We start from the raw sequence: 22726 nt of genomic DNA, 5'->3' as shown, positions 1-22726 counted from the left end.
AAATTAGACTATACAATGAGTTGCCAAAATCAAAATACTTGGGCTTTCCTTTGTTTGTTTTTTGCCAAGGAAAATAAAAATTACTATTTCAGATATATGTACATGAAGTTCAGGGCTGAAGAGCAGGGTGGATATGGATACAATTCAATGAAGCAGAACCATGTCATGGACTGTCAGAGCTACACACTACAAGGGCTCTAACCTTAGAAAGAACAGCATTAAATATTAGAAAGAATGAGCATATAGTAGCTCCCAAACTTAACCATTTAGTAGAAGTTATAAGTGTAAAAAATTGTAGCCAAAACCAGATAAGAGCAACATTAATCAAATTAGTGATCATGAAGCTAGTATTACATCACTAAAAAGTTGGAGTGGTAAATTTTTGATTCCATTATGTCATGAAGCAAGTTTAAAAGTTCTACTTGGGCTAAAAAGCAAGATGAATATGGATACAATACAATGAACCAGAACCATGTCCTTGGCTGTTACACATTACATTACACAGCCTTTCACATACAAAGCAAGAAAAACAAAAAGATGTATCTGGAAAACAGAGCAGTAACTAAAATTCATGAATTGAATGAATGTATCTACAAAAGAAAGAAAGAAAGAATTCATCAAACAAACTTGTGCTTTATTTCAACTTCACAGCAGTAGTAGCACACTTCTTCAACTTCAATGTCATATCTAGAGTAAACCAGCTGCACAGGATGATCACATATGTGGATTTTTCTGCAATGCATAAAACAAAAAGAAATTGATGATTAGTAATTCTTATACGAACATCGATCGATCTTGATTGATATACATAGATACATACATTTCAAAGTTTATATATGCAGATTGCAGACAATTATATGAATCAATTTCAAACAGAAATTAATCAAAGAAAATCATGTGGATTAAGGAAATTAAGAAAATGAACACAAAGAAACAGATCGATGATGGCACCTAATCGTTATATTATACCCCTCCAATTGAGAAGGTAGAGGACTGCTAAGCCGAGTGCCACAAGGAGGAAGCACCAGCAAAACCCATTTGCTTGGTGCTGCTCCGGACGAGGTGGATCTTGTGGTGGTAGACTGCGGACCCAAGCAGAAGGTGGGTAGTTTACTCTAACGGATTCCGCGAAGGCATCCCTGATCGAGGTGTTTAATGCTCTGATCGGTGGTTCGCGTCCTTCAGCCGTATCCGTCGGTTGACGGCGGACCGGCAACTGCTGTTGTACTTGTTGTGGCTGACGAGAGGCGGGCGCTGTTCGTCCCCAGCGAGGAAACTCCGACGACGGGACCAGTCTTGATTCTTGCAGCGTATGAGTGGCGGACGGGCCCGATGTTGAACTTGAACCTTGCAGCGGACGGAAGGCGGACGCTCGTCGTCCCGAGGGAAGATACACTGACAACGGGCCCGCTGTTGAACTTGAACCTTGCAGCAGATGAGAGGTGGACGCTCGTCGTCTCAGTCGTCGTTGTTGCTCCGGCGAACGAGACTCTGTTTCCTGATGCTCCAACTGAGAAGACTGCAGCGGTGGTTGTTGCGATGAACCAGAAGTCTCAGGCTGCGGCGAAAGAGGATCTTGCGATGATTGTTGCGACGCCTCTGGAGACTCTTGCAGTGATTGTTCCGACTGAAGAGAATCTTGCGGTGGTGGTTGCTGCGGCGGATCATCAGAAGTTTCAGACAGTGGTTGCTCCAGCGAAAGAGGATCTTGCGGTGGTTGTTGCGGCGGATGAGGAGACGCCGGCGCTGATTCTTCCGACGAAGGAGAAGAGGAAGGATCCATGGCGGTTACGCGCGCAATCACGTGTTTGGAACTTGGAGAGGGTGTTTGACGAAAACACCCCCTTCACGCTCTTCTAATCTCCGCCTTACCCTTAACACACGTTGAGCATGCTTATTATATAGAAACAGAAATTACTATTAGTTAGAGATTTAACCGCGCTTGGAAACTAACTAACTAACACTAACGGCCTTCTAGTTAGTTTTGTTCAGTTAAACTGACTACACTTCACTGAATTAACACAGTAAACTAACCATTGGCAAACTACAATGGTTATGTGAAATAACGACTAATTATTGTTTATTATTGTTTAGTTTAAAATTGACAAAAATAAATTTCAAAGTTTATACATATGGATAAATTTCAATCAGAAATTAATCAAAGAAAATCATGTGGGTGAAGGAAACCAATTTCAATCAGAAATTAATAAAGAAAAAAGAACACAAAGGAATTGAACGCAATGAATGAGATCGATGATGAAGAAATGGATAATTACCAATTTGAGTGCGAGGTAGAGTAGTTCGCCGATAACCTTAGCGGCCAAAACCACCAGCAGGAGGTGGTTCTCGTGGTGGTACACGGCAGACCGACCACTGCTGTTGTTCTTGTTGTGGACACACCCTAACCATAACAACGTTAGTTTTGTTTAGTTTTTTTTTTTTGATAAGCCAAAGAATATATTGAAATTAAGTACAAGGGTTACTTCAACCCAATATAAAGAAAAAAGAAAAGATAAGAACATTGACAACTCAAATTACAAATGAAAAACTCCTTGTAGGCAAGACTTCATAAACAAATGCCTCATTAAAACCTTACTAAAAAAACCCCTTGGGAAAAACCTAGTGAATGAAAAAAAGTACATAATTTATGAAGCCAAAACAATACCCCATGAGACCCAAACAAATACTCCCTAAACATAAACCAATTCTACTCCACCATATGGACTATTCCCATTTCATTACTTGATAGTGAGATGAGAGAGAAAGTAGTGAGAGAGGGTGTGAGCGTGACGGAGTCGAAAGGTGAGGAGGGAGACTGGAAGGTGGTGGGAGGTAGAAGGAGAGCTCAAAGGGACTCCATTGCAACCTTTTTCTTTACTCACTTTCCTGAGAACTTCGATGAGAGGAGTATGTGGGGAGTTTTCCAGCGATGGGGGAGAGTGGTGGACCTCTTCATTCCGAGGAGAAGGAATAAAGTGGGATGGAGATTTGGTTTTGTGAAAATGGCTGGGGTTCATGATCCTGAACACTTAGCTAGAAGGATAGATCAAATGTTTATTGGTAACATGAAGCTCCATGTAAATGTTCCGAGGTTTGGTAAGGAGGAGCCAAGAAATGAGAGAAGGAATGAGGTTCCTTACGTCCGGGTTCAGAAGGGTTTTCAGGGGAGTGTTAGACCAACGATTAAGCCCAAAGTAAAAGCAGAAAAATTAGATCATTGGGAGGCTCATTTGGATACTAATCTGAGGAAAGGTGCAACGTATAAACAAGCTTTAACTAATGATCAAGAAACACCCAAGGAAAGATAGGAAGAGGAAAAGGGTGGTAGTATGAGTGGGGCGTGGAAACCAGAAGAAATAAACTTAAAGGGAATTATCGATCCCTGGATGGAAAGGAGCATTGTGGGGAGACTTAGGTCCCCGAAACTGATTCAGTCTGCATATGATTGCATTGTTATGGCGGGTCTCCATTCTGTTAGAGTAAGATATATGGGGGGTTTATCGGTGCTCCTCTCGGGAGATGAAGGTGTGGATCTTATGGATGCTATAAAGGACTCTGGGGAGGGGTGGAAGGAGGTTTTTGATGATTTATCTCCCTGGACTCCCTCTTCTACAGCTGACTGCAGGATTCCTTGGATAAGGTGTGAAGGGCTGCCCTTGCAATTCTGGAATGAAAAGAATTTTGAGCAGGTGGTGAAGCCGGCGGGAAGCCTTATTGAGGTAGATGCGGAAACAAGCTCTTTATCCTGCATTCGTTTTGCTAGGATCAGAGTGAAAACTAGTTCTTTGGAGCCAATCTTCATCACTATGCATATCAAGATTGGTGACCAGGTGGTGGGGTTGAGACTGGTGGAGGAAATTGGTGTGTGGGAAGCTATGAAGATCAGAAATTGTGACCAGTGTATTGATTCTGAGGAAGATTTGTCAGATTGGAGCGTGAATAGTCAAGAGTTCAGATCGGAATCAGAAGGGGAAGACGGAGGAGGAGTTGAAAAGGCCGGCGGCGATGAGGTTGTTGGTGAGTCCTTGGGACAGCCGTTAGAAAATTTATTATTTCCATTGGGAAAGTCAGAGGACAGTTTCCATGAGGAGAATACCATAAAAGCTCATGATGAGGGTATAAAGATCAAGAATGATGGTGGGATTTCAAATTCAGAAGATCAGATTGATGGTGGAGGTGGGACCACCCATTTGGAAGCATGTTTAAATAAAATTGAGTTGGAAATAAGTCACGTGAGCAATTCGGTGGATGTTGGGCCACCTTCCTTGGCCCATGGTAATTCTGATCAGATTTTGGGCCTAGAGACAAAAACAAAAAATCAAGAAGATTTGGATAACTCAAGTGAGGTCCAATCTTTGAAGATTGGAGAGGTGGGGGTAGAGCTGTCTTTTGAGCAGTCGTTGTGTCATAAAAAAGAACGCACCTCTATTGGGAAAGGTGAGGATCTGTTATCTGGTGATGAAGAGAATACTACCATGGTGAATAGCAAAGGGATGGCGGTGGTTAAGAGGAAATTGCCAAATCAAATCTTGAAGGCCCACTCCGAAGAAGCTGATGGACACTCCATGTCCATGGGTTCGTTCCTTTCATGCCCTATCGTAAGGAAGCAGGTTAGGCAAAATTCGTATTCGATGTGCTCTTCTCTGTCAGATTCAGATATCCTAAACTGCAATCGTGGCTTCTGGATTAGAAACAAGGAAGATGAGGCCAGGAATATTTGGGATTTCGGCAAGATGCTGGGTGTATCCTTTTCTGGGGAAGATAGGGAGATGATTAGTAAAATCATGAATATGGAGCAAAGAGATGAAGCTGAAATGGCAGCGCTTGACAAGGAGAAGGCAGGGGGAGTGCAACAATGCTTGTAATGATTGTGCTGAGTTTGAATGCGAGGGGTTTGGGAAGTACCCTGAAACAGAAAGCTGTGAAGGGGCTTATTTCCCAATTTAATGTTGATTTAATTTGTCTGCAAGAGACTAAATTGCAGGAGGTGGATACTGTCTGTTGTAAAAGAATTTGGGGTAGTGTGGGGTTCGATTGGGACTTTATCCCAACAGTGAATAGAGGTGGAGGCTTGTTATGTATTTGGAGGTCAGGTTTTATGCAAGTCACTAGCTGTGTAAAGGGGAAGAATTTTATTTGTCTTTCTGGAAGGAAGGGAGATGATGGTTCCTTAGTTGTATTTGTGAATGTGTATGCACCATGTGATAGAGCTGGCAAGGTGGATCTATGGAATTCGTTGATTGGGTTGAAGAACAGTATAGGTATTGATGATTGGTGTGTTCTAGGTGATTTCAATGATGTGAGGTGCCTGGAAGAAAGGAAGGGGCAGGGGAATTCATCAAGCACCCAGAGATTGGAGTCTTCTGATTTTAATCAGTTCATTGAGGGAATGGAATTGTTGGATATCCCCTTGATTGGGAGGAGATTCACTTGGATGAAGCCTAATGGACTGCAAATGAGTAGGCTGGATAGAATTCTGGTTACTTCTAGCTGGATTGACAGTTGGCCTGGTTTTTCTCAGGAGGTATTGCCTAGAGACATATCAGACCATTGCCCTCTGCTCTTGAGGAATTCAAACCAGAATTGGGGTCCGAAACCGTTTAGGTTCCTCAATTGCTGGTTTGATGATCCGAGGTTTAAAGGTTTCGTGTTGGATACCTGGCGTGGGTTTCAGATTGACGGTTGGGGAGCTTATGTGCTTAAAGAGAAGTTGAAGACTTGTTTGAAAAAATGGAACATCGAGACATTTGGAGACTTAGACAGAAGAAAGAAAGAAATAGTAGAAAAAATTAATGAGCTGGAAAAGAAGGCAGAGTCGGGTGATCTTCTGGATGATGAACTGAAACAGAGAAAGGAGTGGGTTGTGGAGTTTTGGAGATGTTCAAAACAGATTGAATCTTTGGCTTCTCAAAAAGCTAAAGTAAAATGGGTTAAGGAGGGAGACGCAAATACTAAGTTCTTTCATACAATGGTGAATTACAAGAGAAAGAAGAACTCGTTACTTGGTCTTCATATTAATGGTGAGTGGTGTGAGGAGCCGCAGTTAGTAAAGGAGGAAGTGAGGAATTTTTTCTCTCAAAAATTCAGATCTGCCTCTCATCCATTACCTCTTCTTGATGGGGTTCCATTCAGTCCCTTGTCCGCTGATATGTCGTAGTCATTGGAGGTTCCCTTCTCTGCTGATGAGTTGCGGGATGCAGTATGGGATTGCGCAGGGGAGAAGAGCCCAGGTCCTGATGGTGTTAATTTTAAGTTCATAAAACATTTCTCGGATATTTTGAAAGATGATTTCAGTAGAATGGCGGAGGAGTTCCACCAGAATGGTGTGTGGCCGAGGGGTACAAATGCATCCTTCATATCCTTGATACCGAAGATAGATAATCCGCAAGGTTTGAATGATTTTAGGCCAATCTCCCTAGTAAATTGCATGTATAAAGTCCTTTCAAAGCTGCTTGCAAACCGTCTTAAAGGTGTTATGTCTTCTATTATTGATGAGTGCCAATTTGCTTTTGTTGGGGGAAAAAATATGTTGGATAGCGTTCTCATTGCTAATGAGGTTTTCCATGAAGCTAAGAGGAATAAGTTGCCCACTTTCTTGTTGAAAATTGATTATGAGAAGGCATACGATTCAGTCAATTGGGGGGTTTTTGATCTATATGCTTGGAAGACTGAATTTTGGAGAAAGGTGGATAAAGTGGATCAAAAATTGTTTGTCCTCATCATCTATTTCTGTCTTGGTTAATGGCAGCCCAACTGAGGAGTTTGCTATGGAGAGGGGTCTAAGGCAAGGTGATCCCTTAGCCCCTTTTCTATTTATAATTGTCGCAGAGGGATTAAGTGGTTTAATGAAGCAAGCTGTGGCGCATGGAAAATTTACTCCATTTAGATTTTGTGGAGATAACGGGCCTGAGGTGTCCATGTTACAATTTGCTGATGATACAATTATAATGGGGAAAGCTTCTGTTGAGAATTTGTTTGCTGTTAAAACTATATTGCGCTGTTTTGAATTATGTGCTGGACTGAAGGTCAATTTTTTCAAGAGCAAACTGTCAGGTGTGGGTGTGGATTCTAGATTTCTGAATAGCTCCTCTTCTATGCTCCATTGTCAACAGATGCAATTTCCGCTTACCTATTTGGGTTTGCCAGTGGGGGGCAACCCGAGGAGGCTTGTGTTCTGGGATCCCGTTCTGAATAAGCTCAGGAAAAGGCTTTCTAGTTGGAAGCAGAGACACTTATCTTTTGGAGGTAGGGTGTGTTTATTAAAAGCTGTTCTCTCATGTATTCCTCTCTATTACTTGTCATTCTACAAGATGCCTGTGGGTATTCTAACAGAATGTAACAAGATCATGAGGAGGTTTCTTTGGGGGGGATTGGAGGGGGGTGGGAAGATAGCTTGGGTGGAGTGGTCTAAAATTTGTAGGCCTAAGGCGGAAGAGGGGTTGGGTGTGAAGGATCTGCGCCTATTTAATTGGGCTTTACTCGGGAAGTGGCGTTGGCGCTTATTGAAGGAAAGGAGTAGCCTTTGGTGTCGGATTTTGATTTCAAAATATAATGATGCTGTTCATCCTAATGATTCTTACTGGTGGCGCGATCTGCACTCGGTGTGCTTTGGTGATGGGGATGGTAGGTGGTTCAATGATAGTATAAGTAGAAGGGTGGGGGATGGCAAGGGGGTTTCTTTTTGGCAAGAGGATTGGACTGGCGGAGGGTCTTTGTGCAATAGGTTTCCTAGGCTGTTTATTCTTTCCTCTCATAAAGAGGCCTCAATTCATGAAGTGGGACTGTGGGATAATGGCAGTTGGGGGTGGAGGTTTGAGTGGACTAGACCATTACTTGACAGGGAGAGCTCAAGAATTGCAGAGTTGCTACTTCAAATTGGTAGCTTCTCTCCAAAAGTGGGTGTTGGGGACTCGTGGTGTTGGGTAAAGGATGGGTCGGGAAGCTATAGTGTGAAATCTGCTTATGCAGAACTGTTAGGTGATTTTGGATTGGAGGAGAGGCGGGTTTTTAGGAGAATTTGGCACGCTAAGGCCCCTTCTGGTTTGCTTGCTCTAGCCTGGAGAATTATTATTGGAAGAGTTCAGACCAGATCTGATTTGGCAAGGCGAAATTCACTTCCTGCGAATGCATCTCTTGAGTGTGGGCTGTGTGGATCTGTAGAGGAATGCTGCCAGCACTTGTTCTTTGATTGTCAAGTGTCTTGGAGGGTTTGGATGAAGATATATAACTGGTTAGGGATTCAAACAGCCCTTCCAAATAATGCTGAGATTCATTTTAATCTTCATGAAAATCTGTTAATGGTGAGCAAGAAGTTCTGGATGAGTATGGATTTAATTTGGATTGCGGCTGTGAGTGCTATTTGGCAGTGTCGTAATGGTGCTGTTTTTCGTGGTGAGAGCGTCGAGGCTGACCGCATAGTGGAGCTTGTGCAATTCAAGGTCTGGCTTTGGTTGAGGTCAAATGAGAGTTCTTTTGTCTCATCTTGCTTTGAATGGACTATGAACCCTGTGGAGTGCTTGAGGATGCTGCATTAGTGGTCTTCTGTATTATTTGCTGTCAAGAGGAGGGAGCAAGTGAAGGTGCTGTTGGGTATCATCTAGTGTTGCTGCTGTTAGAATGATACCATGACCTACTTAGTGGTATAGATTGGGGTTATTTTTATGTATCTGAGGAGTGGTTCTTGGTTTTGGAGTTTCTTAGTTCTGGTTTTAACTCCCTTGTTTTCTTGTATTTTATTTCTCTATATGTATTGGGATTGGAGTACCCCTTGTACTTCCATCTAATATATTTTGGCTTATAAAAAAAAAATGGACTATTCCCATTACAACCAGACCTATTGCTGCCTTGGCATTGTCTAACCTAGTCACCACCGATAGTTAGTAGGAAGCTTCCAAGGCCCATGTGCACTTTGTGACTAACACAAGTAGCATGCACGTAGTCAGAGGCAAGAAAATTGTTTCAAGCCATAAGCCAGAATCCATGATAATAAGCCAGTAGAGAATAGAGAATACAACCCACATGATCCCGTGACCTTGAGAATATGTCAACTGTTGATGTCTTTCTTTTCAACAGCAAGCCCGTTATTCTTCAAAATTTCAGCAACAGTTACCACTGTGGCAATAGCCATTCTTTTGAGCCACTTCTCTTTGTTGCACAGCTTCCTGTGAAGTAACATAAAATTAAATGTAAAATTATTCTTCATCAAAGAATACAAAAAGAATGCAAATAACATATAGCAAACAATAGACAACATGATAATGTGAATGAGCTTTGTCCAACAACAACCCAATATCACACCCTTATATAGCAAAATTTTCAAGCCAAATTCAAACACAACACATTTTATGTCACTTTATCCCATTAAAAGTTTCCGGAAAAGCAAACTCTGTCATAAACTGATCCATTTACTTTACACTGCAAATTGAAGATGAAAAAGTAAAAACCTGAAAAAGTGCATGAAAAATGAATAAAACTCAAACATTCATGAAAAAGTTGATCAAAAAGTTGATTAAAATCTAATTAATTACTCCCTTATGGTACACCTTCATAGGAAAAGTTACATCAAAAGTAAATTGTGCTTTTCATGCAACTATAAAGTTCAAACCTGAAAAAGTACGTGAAAAAGGAATGCAACCCAAAAATTCATGAAAAAGTTTATTAAAAACTGAATAAAAACAAATTAATCACTCCCTTATGGTGCACCTTCATCACATGGGCAAAAAACCCTTATGTGAATAGTAGCCAAAATGCTTCCCCTTTGTAGTAGTTTAGACACACAAAGGGGAAATACATATTTTCTCTAACTAAAAAATATGTATCCTAGATCAAATGATTATTAATCTCAATACTTAATTTCATAATTTTTTATTTCTATTATTTAGACACACAATTATTAATTTTGTATCATATATCAAATTAATAATAATCTCAATACTTAATTTCATAATTTTTTATTTCTATTATTTAGGCCTACAATAATCTATACTATCAATATTTTTTTTTGAATACTCTATACTATCAATATTAATATCCACATAATAAATATTAACAAATATCATTTATTAAAAGAATTATTACATAGAGTTAAAAATAAACAATAGGAAATTATTTCCATCAAACTCAACCAAAGTAAATACAAACAAAAAATAACTTTTGAAGCATAACCTAATAATTTTAAAACTTCAATTTAAACCAAATAAAAAACCAAAAAGTAACAAAAAAGGTTCCTTATGGTGTACCTCAGCAACATTTATGAAAAACCCTAATGTGAATAGTGACAAAAATATTATCCCTTTGTAGTAGTTATAGATTCCTTCCCTTTTCTTTATGAGATTTTATTCATGCTTTCATCTCTTTACTATCATATTGATCATATTTATACCGTTGGATTTGATGTCCCTATCATATTGATCATATTTATTATATTTTTACTTTTAAGTCAAAATTATTTGATACGTCATTCATTTACGTCAAGATCAATGTTATATGAAATTAAAAATTATTTGATTATATTCTTATCATCTTTCAATTTTTACAATATTTCACACACCGAATAAACAATAAAGGTAGTTGTTATAAGTCAACAGTTAGATCTACAACTGTTGTAATAATTACTCAAGGAGTAATAATTACATAGTGTTCCAAAATGACAAGTGTGTTGATTTTGCATTGAATGGATTGGAATGAAGTCCCACATAGAAAGTGAAGCAACTTTCCAAAGCATTTATATATCATTAAATGCCAACCATTCAACAAAGAGACAAAGTGAGGATGTAGTGCTACATGTGCATGTTTTGGTGGTCCCAAGCTTTTATGTCACATGTTCCATTCACACCACCCCTCGCCGGTGTCGACACCGGCGTGGGCGTAGAGGCGCTAGTGGCGGCTTGTAGACGGCACGACACTTGAGGCACTTTAGCACGACGCATCGACGGCGACGGCGACTCGGTTGCCGTAACGTCTGTTTGTTTTGGAATTCGAATTTTGCACCTGTTCATGAAGGGTCGCAATTATTCACATATTTGTTGGTAACAGACATAATTCATGAAGGGTCGCAACCTTATGAATTTTTCTGTTTTTACCTATAAATAGAGTGCATGTTCAGAATTCAGAACACACAATCTTATCCTCTGTTTTTCAGAAAATACTTCGCTGCTTATCGAGTTTTCATTAGTCTTGTGCAAACTCGAATCAAGGCTGATTATCCTGGGTATTCCTGCATCCAAACTCTAAGACGAAATTCAAAGAGTGCTTGAAATACTTTAAGAAAAGTGATTTCTATCAAGATCAAGCCTATTTCTCTAACAACAACAGTATTTTTTTTTTCTAAAATTGTCTACAGTGTAAGTTGCTAGAGTGTTAAACTCTCACACCATTGCAAACCAGTCTCTCCCATTATACGGATAGATAGGTAGATATATTTTGACTTATTGGCATGCATCTATAGGAAGGAAGCCAGGAAACTGTAGCCACAATGATCGGCATGGGTTTGGGAATGCTTATTGCTCGCATTACCATTGGACGCCCGCTAGCCATTTGGTTTACTTTTTTATCTTTGACCCTTTTTCATATATATGGTATGTTTTTTAATAGTAATGTGTTTGATTTGATGCATATCCTTTGCATTGTAGAATTGTGAAGAAAAACCTGATGTTAGCCTATTAGGCATACCCATTTCTTGCATAATGCTTCTTTTGTACATGCTAAAAGAAGTAGAAATTGAAAACGTTTTGGTAGACCTTATTAAATAGTGAAAGAAGGTATAGATTGATGGTATTAGCATGCTGACTGTGATATGATTGGTCCATGTCCTTACTAGTGTTTGTTTTTGGACAAATAGGTAATCCATTTGTTCATGGATAGATTATAGACAATCTTTGTTTGTTTGTACCAACTACTGCTTTGATCTTGTGGAATATTTGTTGGTGGTTTATGATTGAATGAAGAAAAGGTTGAATTTCTGTTGTCTTACAAGCTTAAACACTGTCTGCTTCCCTTATATTAATATGATTTTCTTTGTGAAGTTAATTAGAGATCTCATAATTTCAATATTTGCTGAGTTTTTTCCCCATAAAATAAAGCTAAATCTTAGCACCAGCATCATATATGAAAACCTGATAAACGATGTCTTATTTTCATACAGCAAACTACCGAGCTGTTAGATGCCTGGCATTGACCTCGTTTAACCCGGAAAGAAGCTCTATTCTTTTGCAACATTTCATGGAGACTGGCCAAGGTATTGTCTTTTTTTTATTCTTAATTGCTTTCTTTTTATCTTGTATCAACAACACATCTTTGATGAAAGATGTTAGACAACCTGTTCTGCTGTTTTAATCCATCTTACTGTTGGGGAGAGTCACGGCGAGGACCCACGGGGCAAGGTCGAGGGGAAACACCAAGGAAATTTGGACACCACATCTTAACCCAAAACCTTAAGGCATTAGGTTTATGGGTCCACCTCCTTATAAACTCTCCCTCTTACCTTGACTTCTCTGATGTGGGACTTGACTCTAACAGTTGATTCCAACAATCTCCCCCTCAAGTGTGAGTCCCTCAACCACATCACTCATGGTCCTCCCGTCTGCGGAAGCTATCCACCTTGCACTGCCGTTCGCTGCCAACGGAACCCGCCGCCTAGCCACACTACTAGGAAGACTTTCGACACAAGGAGCCGTCATGGTCTCACGAACCATCGGCTCTGATACCACTTGTTGGGAGAGTCACGGCGAGGACCCATGGGGCAAGGTCGAGGGGAAACACATAGGAGATATTGGACACCACATCTTAACCCAAAACCTTAAGACATTAGGTTTATGGGTCCATCTCCTTATAAACTCTCCCTCTTACCTTGACTTCTCCGATGTGGGACTTGACTCTAACACTTGATTCCAACAATCTCCCCCTCAAGTGTGAGTCCCTCAACCACATCAGTATCACCCATGGTCCTCCCGTCTGCGGAAGCTATCCACCTTGCACCGCCGTTTGCTGCCAACGGAACCCGCCGCCTAGCTACACTGCTAGGAAGACTTTCAACACAAGGAGCCGTTAGCATGATCTCCCCCTCAAGTGTGAGTCCCTCAACCACATCAGTATCACCCATGGTCCTCCCGTCTGCGGAAGCTATCCACCTTGCACCGCCGTTTGCTGCCAACGGAACCCGCCGCCTAGCCACACTGCTAGGAAGACTTTCGACACAAGGAGCCGTTACCATGGTCCCACGAACCATCGGCTCTGATACCACTTGTTGGGGAGAGTTACGGCGAGGACCCACGGGGCAAGGTCGAGGGGAAACACCAAGGAGATCTTGGACACCACATCTTAACCCAAAACCTTAAGGCATTAGGTTTATGGGTCCACCTCCTTATAAACTCTCCCTCTTACCTTGACTTCTCTGATGTGGGACTTGACTCTAACAGTTGATTCCAACACTTACCACATGAAATTGGCTTCGTCATAGGTTTGTCCAATCAAGATCATTATGATCTAATTTCCTATTTTTTTGGATTGGAGGTCTCTGAATGGTGTATTTTTTACCTCTTTCCAGCCACCTCTCAAAAACAAGGTTGGTTTGGTAGGGTCAATTCCCTGTCCAAGAGAATGTGGTAGGTACTCAACAGAATGTTAGTTATTTAGTTAGTTAGATTGAAGAGTTGGTTAGAGAGAGATAGTATTATAACCAACAGAGTTAGATAGAATTATCATCTTTTAGAGTGATTGTGGGAATGTTAGGGAGAGTGCTGGTTCTCTCGAACAGCCAGTGACCATTGTAGTTCATTCATATTCTTGAATAGTAGCCAGTTTTGCTCTTGTTCATTGCTTATTCATCGTGCTTCTAAACTTTTTGCCAGTTCTCTCTCCTAAACAGGTCTCTTCACAGGAGCATGTTTTACCCATGCAGCTCACTCCATGGAGCACAAAGAAGGCTACTTCCTTGGATAAGAAAGTACGTTTAGGCATGAGGAATTCTTCATTTGATAACATGGAAATGTGAGTGGCTAAAATTTGGGCTGAGTCCCTATTTCTAGAAAATAAATTTGTTCTTAGTGCATCAACTATACTTTTTCAACTTTGTGGGGGGTTTTTGCCTGAACTTCTAGATTCACTGCATTCTTGGTCTTTTCCAGGACACAAAGGCCAAATGGTTTTCAAGTTAACAGGCCACCATGTTGTCTTCTAACTTCCAATAGCCCAAATCATAATATTGTACTGTTTTTTTGTGTCATCTATATTAGCAATCAAGGCCCAAAATACTTTTCAAAATTGAAAACATTAATTAACTCTTGCCCTGTCTATACTATATTATCAGCATTGGTGCAAAGCTTAAACTTCCCCTGATTATATCCTGATTTTGTGCGTGATTAGCTTCAAAATATCAATGATAAAACTGAGCAAATTCTTTTCTCTGTGACGATGACAGTAAGGAGCATCTGCTTTCTGCAGCATCTTACTACACAAAATTAAAGGTTGAGTTTTGGTTATATTATTTAAAGGCTTAATTGCAACTTTGGTCCCCGACGTTTACCAATGCCACGATTTTGGTTCCCCACCTAATTTAATTACATGGATGGTCCCCGACGTTGTAGGCCGTGTGCAACGTTAGTCCTACCGTTTATTTCTTAATGGAGGAGGCTTACGTGGACGTCTAGTTGGAGAGAGAAATGAGGTATGAGGAGAGAGGGAAGCACGTGAGTATCACGTGACCCTTATCTGAACCCATTATACCCAAACCCCTGACCTCCCTGGAACGAAGAAGGTAACGCAATTTAGATCCCTAGGGTTTCAGATTTGGGTATAATGGGTTCATATAAGGTTCACGTGAGTTCACGTGATACTCACGTGCTCCCCTCTCTCCTCAGATCTCCTTTTTCTCTCCAACTAGACGTCCACGTAAGCCTCCTCCATTAAGAAATAAACGGTAGGACTAACGTTGCACGCAGCCTACAACGTCGGGGACCATCCATGTAATTAAATTAGGTGAGGGACCAAAATCGTGACATTGGTAAACGTCGGAGACCAAAGTTGTAATTAAGCCTTATTTAAATTAATCACTTTCCACTTTCCATCTGAAGTCTTTAAGCCTTATTTCATTCTTTGTTGTTTCTGTATATAGCCAAGTACTTACTAGTGGAAAGGAAAGGAATGATCAATGTTATTGTGCATAAAGATACAAATGCTGTCGATGTCCTGAGGTCATTTGTCCATGCTCTTGTCCTGGCAAATAATGTTCACAAAATCAAATCTTTGCATTCAGAAGGCCAAATGTGGATGGAAAATCAGTATGAAGTGTTTATTCAGAAGGTTGTACTTTAAGCTTCTAGTTAAGTCTATTTAATATTTAGTAGCTTCTTATTTACGTCCTTTAACATCTCATCAGTGTGATCCATTAATATTTTCCTTGGTTAATTTATAAGGATATTTATGATATAGGAATCAAATTAAATTGATAGAATGCCACCTGCTCATGCTTGAATTGTACACTATTTATGCTTGTGCAGCTCAAGTCATTAGGCTGGAAAACAGAACGTCTTCTATCACCTATAATATGGAGAGCACACTGGATCTATGAACCGTTGGAAGAAAAAACTGATTAGATTCATCTACAGTTTTGATACATTAATGTTCTAGATTGATTTAATTTTTGTTTAATGAGATTTTATGACATTAAATGCTGATGTTGACATTTGAAAAAAAGTTTTTTATTCAAAAATAAGAGAAGGTGAAAGGGAGAAAACATGAAGCAGGGGGAGGAGGAAGGAGCTTGTAGTGACAGGTAGGATTTTTAAGAATATTAGTCAATTATAGAATGACACATAAGATATTGGGCAGCTGAGAATTCTAGCTAACATATATATAGTTACCATTTTAAATCTGTTGCTTATCGAAAAAAAAAAAACATTTTAAATCTGTTATGTTCTAATTCAAATCTGTAACTAATAATCTACATAAGAGACTTTGATTTTGATCCTGAAAGATAGGACTCCTGCTTAATCTGTTTTTTCTTGGACTATTTCGCCACCGCTAATATTCTCCACTATAAAACGTATATGAGTGAAAAGTATGATTAGTTGGGTTCTCACTACTAAGTCAAAGAGAATAAAATGGAAACAATTGAAGTCATAAGATAAAAAAACATTCAGGGCTGGTTCTCGTGACACATAAAATTGAACTTGTGTTTTGTTTTTCACCAAGTCAGTTCTTTTGATAACCACGCTTGTTTTATTCACATTGAAAGAAAAAATGGGAAAAGGTGATGAGGGACGTGCCATAGGAATCGACCTTGGCACCACCTACTCATGTGTTGCAGTTTGGCGGGAGCAACATGGAAGAGTAGACGTCATTCATAATGAACAAGGAAACAAAATTACTCCCTCCTATGTTGCTTTCACAGATGATCACAGGTTGATTGGTGATGCTGCTAAAAATCAAGCTGCTCTAAACCCTGAGAACACTATCTTTGGTAAAATTTTCTACTTTCGTCTAAATATTTACATTAAGCAGAACAAATGAAATATATATATATAGTTAAGAATTGTTGTTATTTATGCAGATGTTAAGAGGTTAATGGGTAGGAATTATAGTAATCCCATTATAAAAAATGATATGAAGTTATGGCCATTCAAGGTTACTGCGGGTGCTAATGACAAACCCATGATTGTTGTTAAGTATAAGGGTAAGCAGTTGCATCTTTATGCCGAGGAAATATCATCCATGGTTCTCTCAAAGATGCTGGAGATTGCAGAGGCATATCTGGAGTCAGCGGTTAAGAATGCAGTTATTACTGTGCCTGCGTATTTTAGTGACTCTCAACGCAAAGCCACAATAGATGCTGGTGTCATTGCTGGTCTCAATGTTATGCAGATAATCAATGAGCACACTGCTGCAGCTATTGCGTATGGCCTTGACAAAAGAAGTACTAATTGTAAGGAAAAGCGAAATATTTTCATCTTTGACCTTGGTGGTGGTACTTTTGATGTGTGTCTCCTTACAATTCAAGGTAAGGAATTCAAAGTTAAAGCCACGGCTGGAAATACTCACCTAGGAGGAGAGGATTTTGATAACAGAATGGTGAACTACTTTGTAGAGGAGTTCAGAAGGAAGAGCAAATTGGATATTAGTGGAAATCCTAAAGCCCTGAGGAGGTTGAGAAGTGCTTGCGAGAGGGCCAAAAGGGCACTCTCATGGTCTTCATGTACCACAGTTGAGGTAGATGGTTTATTTCAGAGCACTGACTTTTGTTCCTCCATCACTCGTGCAAGGTTTGAGGAACTTAACATGGACATGTTTAGAGAATGTATAGAGACAGTGGATAGGTGCCTCAATGATGCTAAGATGGACAGGAGCAAAGTGCATGATGTTGTCCTTGTTGGTGGATCGTCTAGGATTCCAAAAGTGCAGGAGTTATTGGAGGAATTTTTCAAGGGGAAGAATCTGTGCAAGAGTATCAACCCTGATGAGGCAGTTGCTTACGGTGCTGCTGTTCAGGCTGCTTTGCTGAGTGGAGGAGGCATGAAGAATGTTCCAAACTTGGTGGTGTCAGAAGTTACACCACTGTCTCTTGGTATATTTACAGTAGGAGGCATCATGAGTGTGGTGATTCCTAGGAATACTACCATACCTGTGAAGAAGACAAAAGCTTACTGTACAAATGAAGATAACCAACCCAATGTCTTGATTGATGTTTATGAAGGTGAGAGAGCTAGAGCAAGTGATAACAATTTGTTGGGTTCTTTTACTATTTCTGGCATTCCTCCAGCACCTCGTGGGAGCCAGTCTCTTGATGTATCCTTTGCTATTGATGCAAATGGCATTCTAACTGTTTCTGCTGAGATGAAATCCGCTGGTAGTAAGAATGACAAAAAGAGGCTGTCGACCAAAGAAATTAAAAAATTGATTCGAGAAGCTGAGAATTTCCGGGCTGAAGACGAGAAGTTCCTTAGGAAGGCCAATTTAATGAATGCATTGGAGGATTACATTTACAAGATGAAAAATGCTTTGAAGAATGATTGTTATGTTAATCCAAAGCTTTGCTCAGAAGAAAAGAAGAAGATCAGTTCTGAAATTACAAGGGCCACAAATTTGCTTGATGTTTGTAATAATCAGCCACATGTGTTGGAGGAACTTGCGGATTATATGAAGGAACTTGACAGCTTGTTTGAGTTGTTTCAACGCATGCATTGTAGGCAAGATTGAGTTGTTCTTTTCATTTTATTAGAGTTTTGCTTGTACTGACTAGCCATTTTGTCTTTCATAGAAGAAAACCTTTATTATAATATATATTATTAGGAAATAGTTCAAGTTTATGTCCTGATTTGATCATCTAACTCATGCTAGCTAAAATTGTGTTTGTTCTCCGTGTGTCTTGCATATATGCTTTTGTACATTTCCTCCATTGTCATTTTCTTTTCTTTTTCTTTTTGGAAATAGAACATCATTATTCAAAGCAACCATGTTGCATAGCAGAATGGTGTAATTGGAAAACTGTTGTCAAATTGAAACTCTAGCTTATTTGACAAGTATAGTAAAGTAATCTCAATATTACTATATAACTCAGTATATATGAATATGAGTGCACCTTCTGTGAAGCAATTCTCTAATTTAAATCCTACCGACTCACCTGTCATTTTTCCCTAAAGATTTACCTGCGGAATACATTATCCAACGAGCTTCCTTAAAAGGGACAAATTAAACTTGGTAGGAAATTACAAAGTAAAGCGATTTCCCAGGTATCTTCAGGAAATCACAAAAAAAATTATTTGTGTCTTCAACTCATCTCAGTGCCTCTTTTTGTTTACTCTCACTGGGCAGGAGATAGGTAATTGTATGTCTACAACAAAACATATTATTTACTTTGGTTTAATCACATATCTTGGTCATGTTAAATTATTTTAATAATTAATGTGGCCCATGTAACTTATAGAACTAATTTTATGAAAAGATCCTCAATGTGATGGTCATTAGGATATTAAAGCAATTAAAGTTAGTTGGGGGTTTAAAAATTCAATTTTGAATTCCCTCTCCTCTTCCTTCAGAAAATTAAAAGATAGTGGGTGGTTACAATAACCAACCTACAATAAAGGGTTTACTGAGCAGTTCTCAAAGTAACGTATTCTGCTTCTCTTCTCATCCATCAGAGAAGGACTGAAAGTGGAAGGCAAAGAGGAGAGAAAAGGATTCAGAGAGCTTAAGGATTTCTTCATGGATTCTGGCATGAATCAAGGTTAGTTATCTCCTCCCTTTAAAGTTAGTGAGAATCATATGAATTAAAGATCCTGGCTTAGGTTTTCTGTAAGTTGAAAACCCTAGAGTAGATAAAATTTGCTTACAATTGGTATCAGAGCCTGGTTGTAAATTTCTTGATTCTCCATGAAAGATGAATTCTCTAATTTTTATGAACCCTAATTTTAGAATTCGAAATTTATGGATTCAATTATAGTATTTTTGTTTCCGCTGCCTTGTGCTAATTGGCTGTGGCTGACCGAAACTGTATTTCAATGGACGTGTCATGTGTATAGTTTAAAAAGATATGGCAATTGACAGTAGCGTTTGTTTACCTATATTGACATGTATATATAGGTGTAATTGAAATTGAATTGCAAACCTAGTACAGTAAATTAACTTAAAGGAGACATACATACTCGTACAGTAAAATAATATTATATATTAAATGAGTATGTATTGTGAAATCATTGCAAAATTTACCTACTGAAAGTTATAGCTTCCGCATTATATTGACTAATTTTGTAGAAAAGATAATTGCTTGTAAGGTATAAATTATGAAATTAAATATATGAAGGATTTGTATCATCAAAGTGATCAAATGTGTTTATTTAATTTCATAATGTATGGTTGCAATTTACAGCCCATGGTTTTGATGCTATGAAAAGATGTAAGGGGCTTATGATAGCTTATCATTATAAGAAATATTTGTGTCACCCAAAGGTGGACCATTACTTATAATGTATGGCATTAAAGAAAGAATTGACATACTTGAAAAATGTGTTTATATACCTAAAGATTTATAAACATGTTAATTATTTGTCTATTAAAGTAGTTTTAATAGCATCATTATTGTTTGAAGTTATGAATTTAAGTTACATCCAAAGATGAGCTTAAATGCATAGGTAAAGTTATTTGTTTGAATCCATTTAAGTTACTCAAAGCATTAATGTGTAAGCTTATCAATGTTTTGCAGCTATGACTTCTTTGTCTGCTGGGGTCACTGGTGTGATCAAGTTCAATGGTCTTAACTATGCTGATTGGTCGGAACAGATTCAGTTTCAACTGGGTTATATGGATTTAGACCTAGCAATAGTTACAGACGAAAAGCCTGCAGCCATTACTGAGACCAGTACAGATGATGACAAGTCTTATTATGAGGCTTGGGTAAGGTCTAACAGGCTGTGTTTGAACTTGATGAGAATGGCAATGGCTGAAAATGTTAAGCCATCCATGCCCAAAACAGACAATGCAAGGGAATTTATGGCAAAAGTTAAGGAGTACTCACAATCAGACATAACTGACAAGTCCATTGTGGGAACTCTAATGAGTGAGTTGACGACCAAAAGGTTTGATTGGTCTCAACCCATTCATGATCATGTGACTAGCATGACAAATCTGGCAGCAAAGCTGAAGTCCATGGGTATGGATGTAAGTGAGTCTTTTCTCGTGCAGTTTATTATTAACTCACTTCCTTCTGAGTTTGGCCAGTTCCAGGTGAACTACAACACCATTAAGGAAAAATAGAACTTTCAGGAAATTAAGGCCATGTTGATTCAGGAGGAAGGGAGATTAAAGAAAGAGAAAGACCACTCCATTCATCTCACGACTCATGATGGAGCTAGTAGCAGCAAGGCTAAACCAGGTAAAAAGGAACAGAAGAAGGACAAAGCCTTAAAGGTTAAAGAGGGCCGAATCCATAAGGAGCATGTGTGCTACTTCTGTAAGAAGGCTGGACACTTCAAGAAAGATTGTCCGAAAAGAAAGGCTTGGTTCGAAAAGAAAGGTACATTTTATGTTTCAATTAGTTTCGAATCAAACCTTATTGAAGTACCTAACAATACCTGGTGGTTGGATTCTGGTGCAACTACTCATGTGTCACATATTATGCAGGGATTCCTTTCGATCCAGCCCATAAGAGGAACTGAAAAGTTTCTGTACATGGGAAACAGGATGAAAGCACGAATTGAAGGAATTGGGACTTACAGATTGATCTTGGACACTGGTCATCAGTTAGATCTAGAAAAGTGTCTATATGTTCTTGGATGTGCTAGAAATCTTGTTTCAGTAGGAAAGTTGGATCGCTTAGGTTTTGATTTTAAGATTGGACATGGTGGTTTTTCTTTGTATAAACTTGCGTACTATTATGGTTCTGGTACTTTGTTGGATGGTTTATACCGTTTCAATCTTGATGTTAATTTTGTTGAATCCCTGTTTAATGTTGAGCACAATAGTAGTGTTAAATGTACTGCACGTAATGAATGCTCTGCTTTCTTGTGGCATAAAAGATTAGGTCACATATCCAAAGAAAGGATGATGAGGTTAATGAAAAGTGAAATGTTGCCTCAATTGGATTTTGCTGACTTGGATATATGTGTGGATTGCATTAAAGGCAAGCAAACCAAACATATATCAAAGAACCCGGCTACAAGAAGTAGTCAACTCCTTGAGTTGATACACACTGATATCTGTGGTCCTTTTGATGTTCCATCTTGGGGTGGAGAAAAGTATTTCATTCTCTTTATTGATGACTTCTCACGTTATTGTTATATGTATCTGCTGCATGAAAAGTCTCAATCAGTGAATGTCCTTGAGATATTCATTAATGAGGTGGAAAGACAGCTAGATAGAAAAGTGAAAGTTGTGAGGTCTGATAGAGGAGGTGAATTTTATGGTAAATTCAATGAAAGTGGACAATGTCCAGGTCCTTTTGCAAAGCTTCTTGAAAGTCGGGGCATATGTGCACAGTATACATTGCCCGGTACACCACAACAAAATGGTGTAGCAGAAAGGCGGAATCGTACTCTTATGGATATGGTTAGAAGTATGTTAAGTAATAGTAATGTACCTTTTTCATTATGGATGCATGCATTAAAGACAGCCACATATATGCTTAATAGGGTTCCTAGTAAAGCGGTTCCTAAGACTCCTTATGAACTGTGGACAGGAAGGAAACCTAGTTTAAGGCATTTGCATGTTTGGGGTTGTCAAGCAGAAGTAAGGTTATACAATCCCCATGAAAAGAAGCTTGATGAAAGAACCATTAGCGGTTACTTCATTGGCTATCCTGAAAAGTCAAAAGGGTACATATTCTATTGTCCTAACCATAGTACGAGAATTGTAGAGTCTGGTAATGCTCAGTTCATTGAGAATGGTCAGTTCAGTGGGAGTGATGAATCACGAAAGGTGGATATTCGAGAAACTCAAGATAATTCAATTGATGTTTCTCCTCATATTGTTGTTCCTCTTGTATCACAGTCACATAACACAAGGAAACAACAAATTAATGTTCCAAATCCACAAAATGAACATGAAAGTAATGAGCCAGCTGACAATGCACAAGTCACAAATGAACAAGTGGAAAAAGAGGCACAAGAAATAGCATTAAGAAGGTCTGAAAGACCTAAGAGATCAGCTATTTCAAATGACTATGTGATTTATTCACTTGAGAATGCATGTGACTTGAGCATTGATGAGGATCCAGTCTCGTTCAAACAAGCCATGGAATGTA

At 39.1% G+C, this 22726-nt stretch overlaps 2 protein-coding genes across 8 annotated transcripts; both read left to right on the top strand.

The window, feature by feature from the left end:
• Nucleotides 1–11659: 11659 nt before the first annotated feature.
• On the top strand, nt 11660–18342 carry LOC130739758 (heat shock cognate 70 kDa protein-like). Of its 7 annotated transcripts, none has more exons than XM_057592152.1 (7): nt 11660–11839; nt 12143–12235; nt 13865–13986; nt 14417–14462; nt 15110–15297; nt 15495–16456; nt 16547–18342. In XM_057592152.1, exons 6-7 carry the CDS (start codon nt 16237–16239, stop codon nt 18187–18189), a joined length of 1863 nt encoding a protein of 620 aa, XP_057448135.1. In that variant the 5' UTR covers nt 11660–11839; nt 12143–12235; nt 13865–13986; nt 14417–14462; nt 15110–15297; nt 15495–16236; the 3' UTR covers nt 18190–18342. The 7 variants fall into 7 exon arrangements, with proteins under 7 accessions (XP_057448135.1, XP_057448137.1, XP_057448139.1 ...); XM_057592154.1 differs by having other exon boundaries at nt 13848–13986; XM_057592156.1 differs by lacking the exon at nt 11660–11839 and adding an exon at nt 11857–11950 and having other exon boundaries at nt 13865–13942.
• A 537-nt stretch (nt 18343–18879) lies between these two features.
• On the top strand, nt 18880–20742 carry LOC130737060 (uncharacterized). The gene is made up of 2 exons (XM_057588830.1): nt 18880–19216; nt 20192–20742. Exons 1-2 carry the CDS (start codon nt 19195–19197, stop codon nt 20740–20742), a joined length of 573 nt encoding a protein of 190 aa, XP_057444813.1. The 5' UTR covers nt 18880–19194.
• The last annotated feature ends 1984 nt before the right edge of the window (nt 20743–22726 follow it).

The sequence above is a fragment of the Lotus japonicus genome, chromosome 2 (genome assembly GCF_012489685.1).
Source record: "Lotus japonicus ecotype B-129 chromosome 2, LjGifu_v1.2".
Lineage (NCBI taxonomy): Eukaryota > Viridiplantae > Streptophyta > Magnoliopsida > Fabales > Fabaceae > Lotus > Lotus japonicus.
This window is presented reverse-complemented; position numbering and strand designations above follow the sequence as displayed.

What these genes read in the sequence shown, in the direction of transcription:
- LOC130739758 (XM_057592152.1), top strand. Translation starts at nt 16,237, where the DNA reads ATGGGAAAAGGTGATGAGGGACGTGCCATAGGAATCGACCTTGGCACC. An exon ending in CCCTGAGAACACTATCTTTG is followed by an intron (nt 16,457 to 16,546) that starts GTAAAATTTTCT and finishes TTATTTATGCAG; the next exon opens with ATGTTAAGAGGTTAATGGGT.
- LOC130737060 (XM_057588830.1), top strand. Translation starts at nt 19,195, where the DNA reads ATGGATTCTGGCATGAATCAAG. An exon ending in GGATTCTGGCATGAATCAAG is followed by an intron (nt 19,217 to 20,191) that starts GTTAGTTATCTC and finishes AATGTTTTGCAG; the next exon opens with CTATGACTTCTTTGTCTGCT.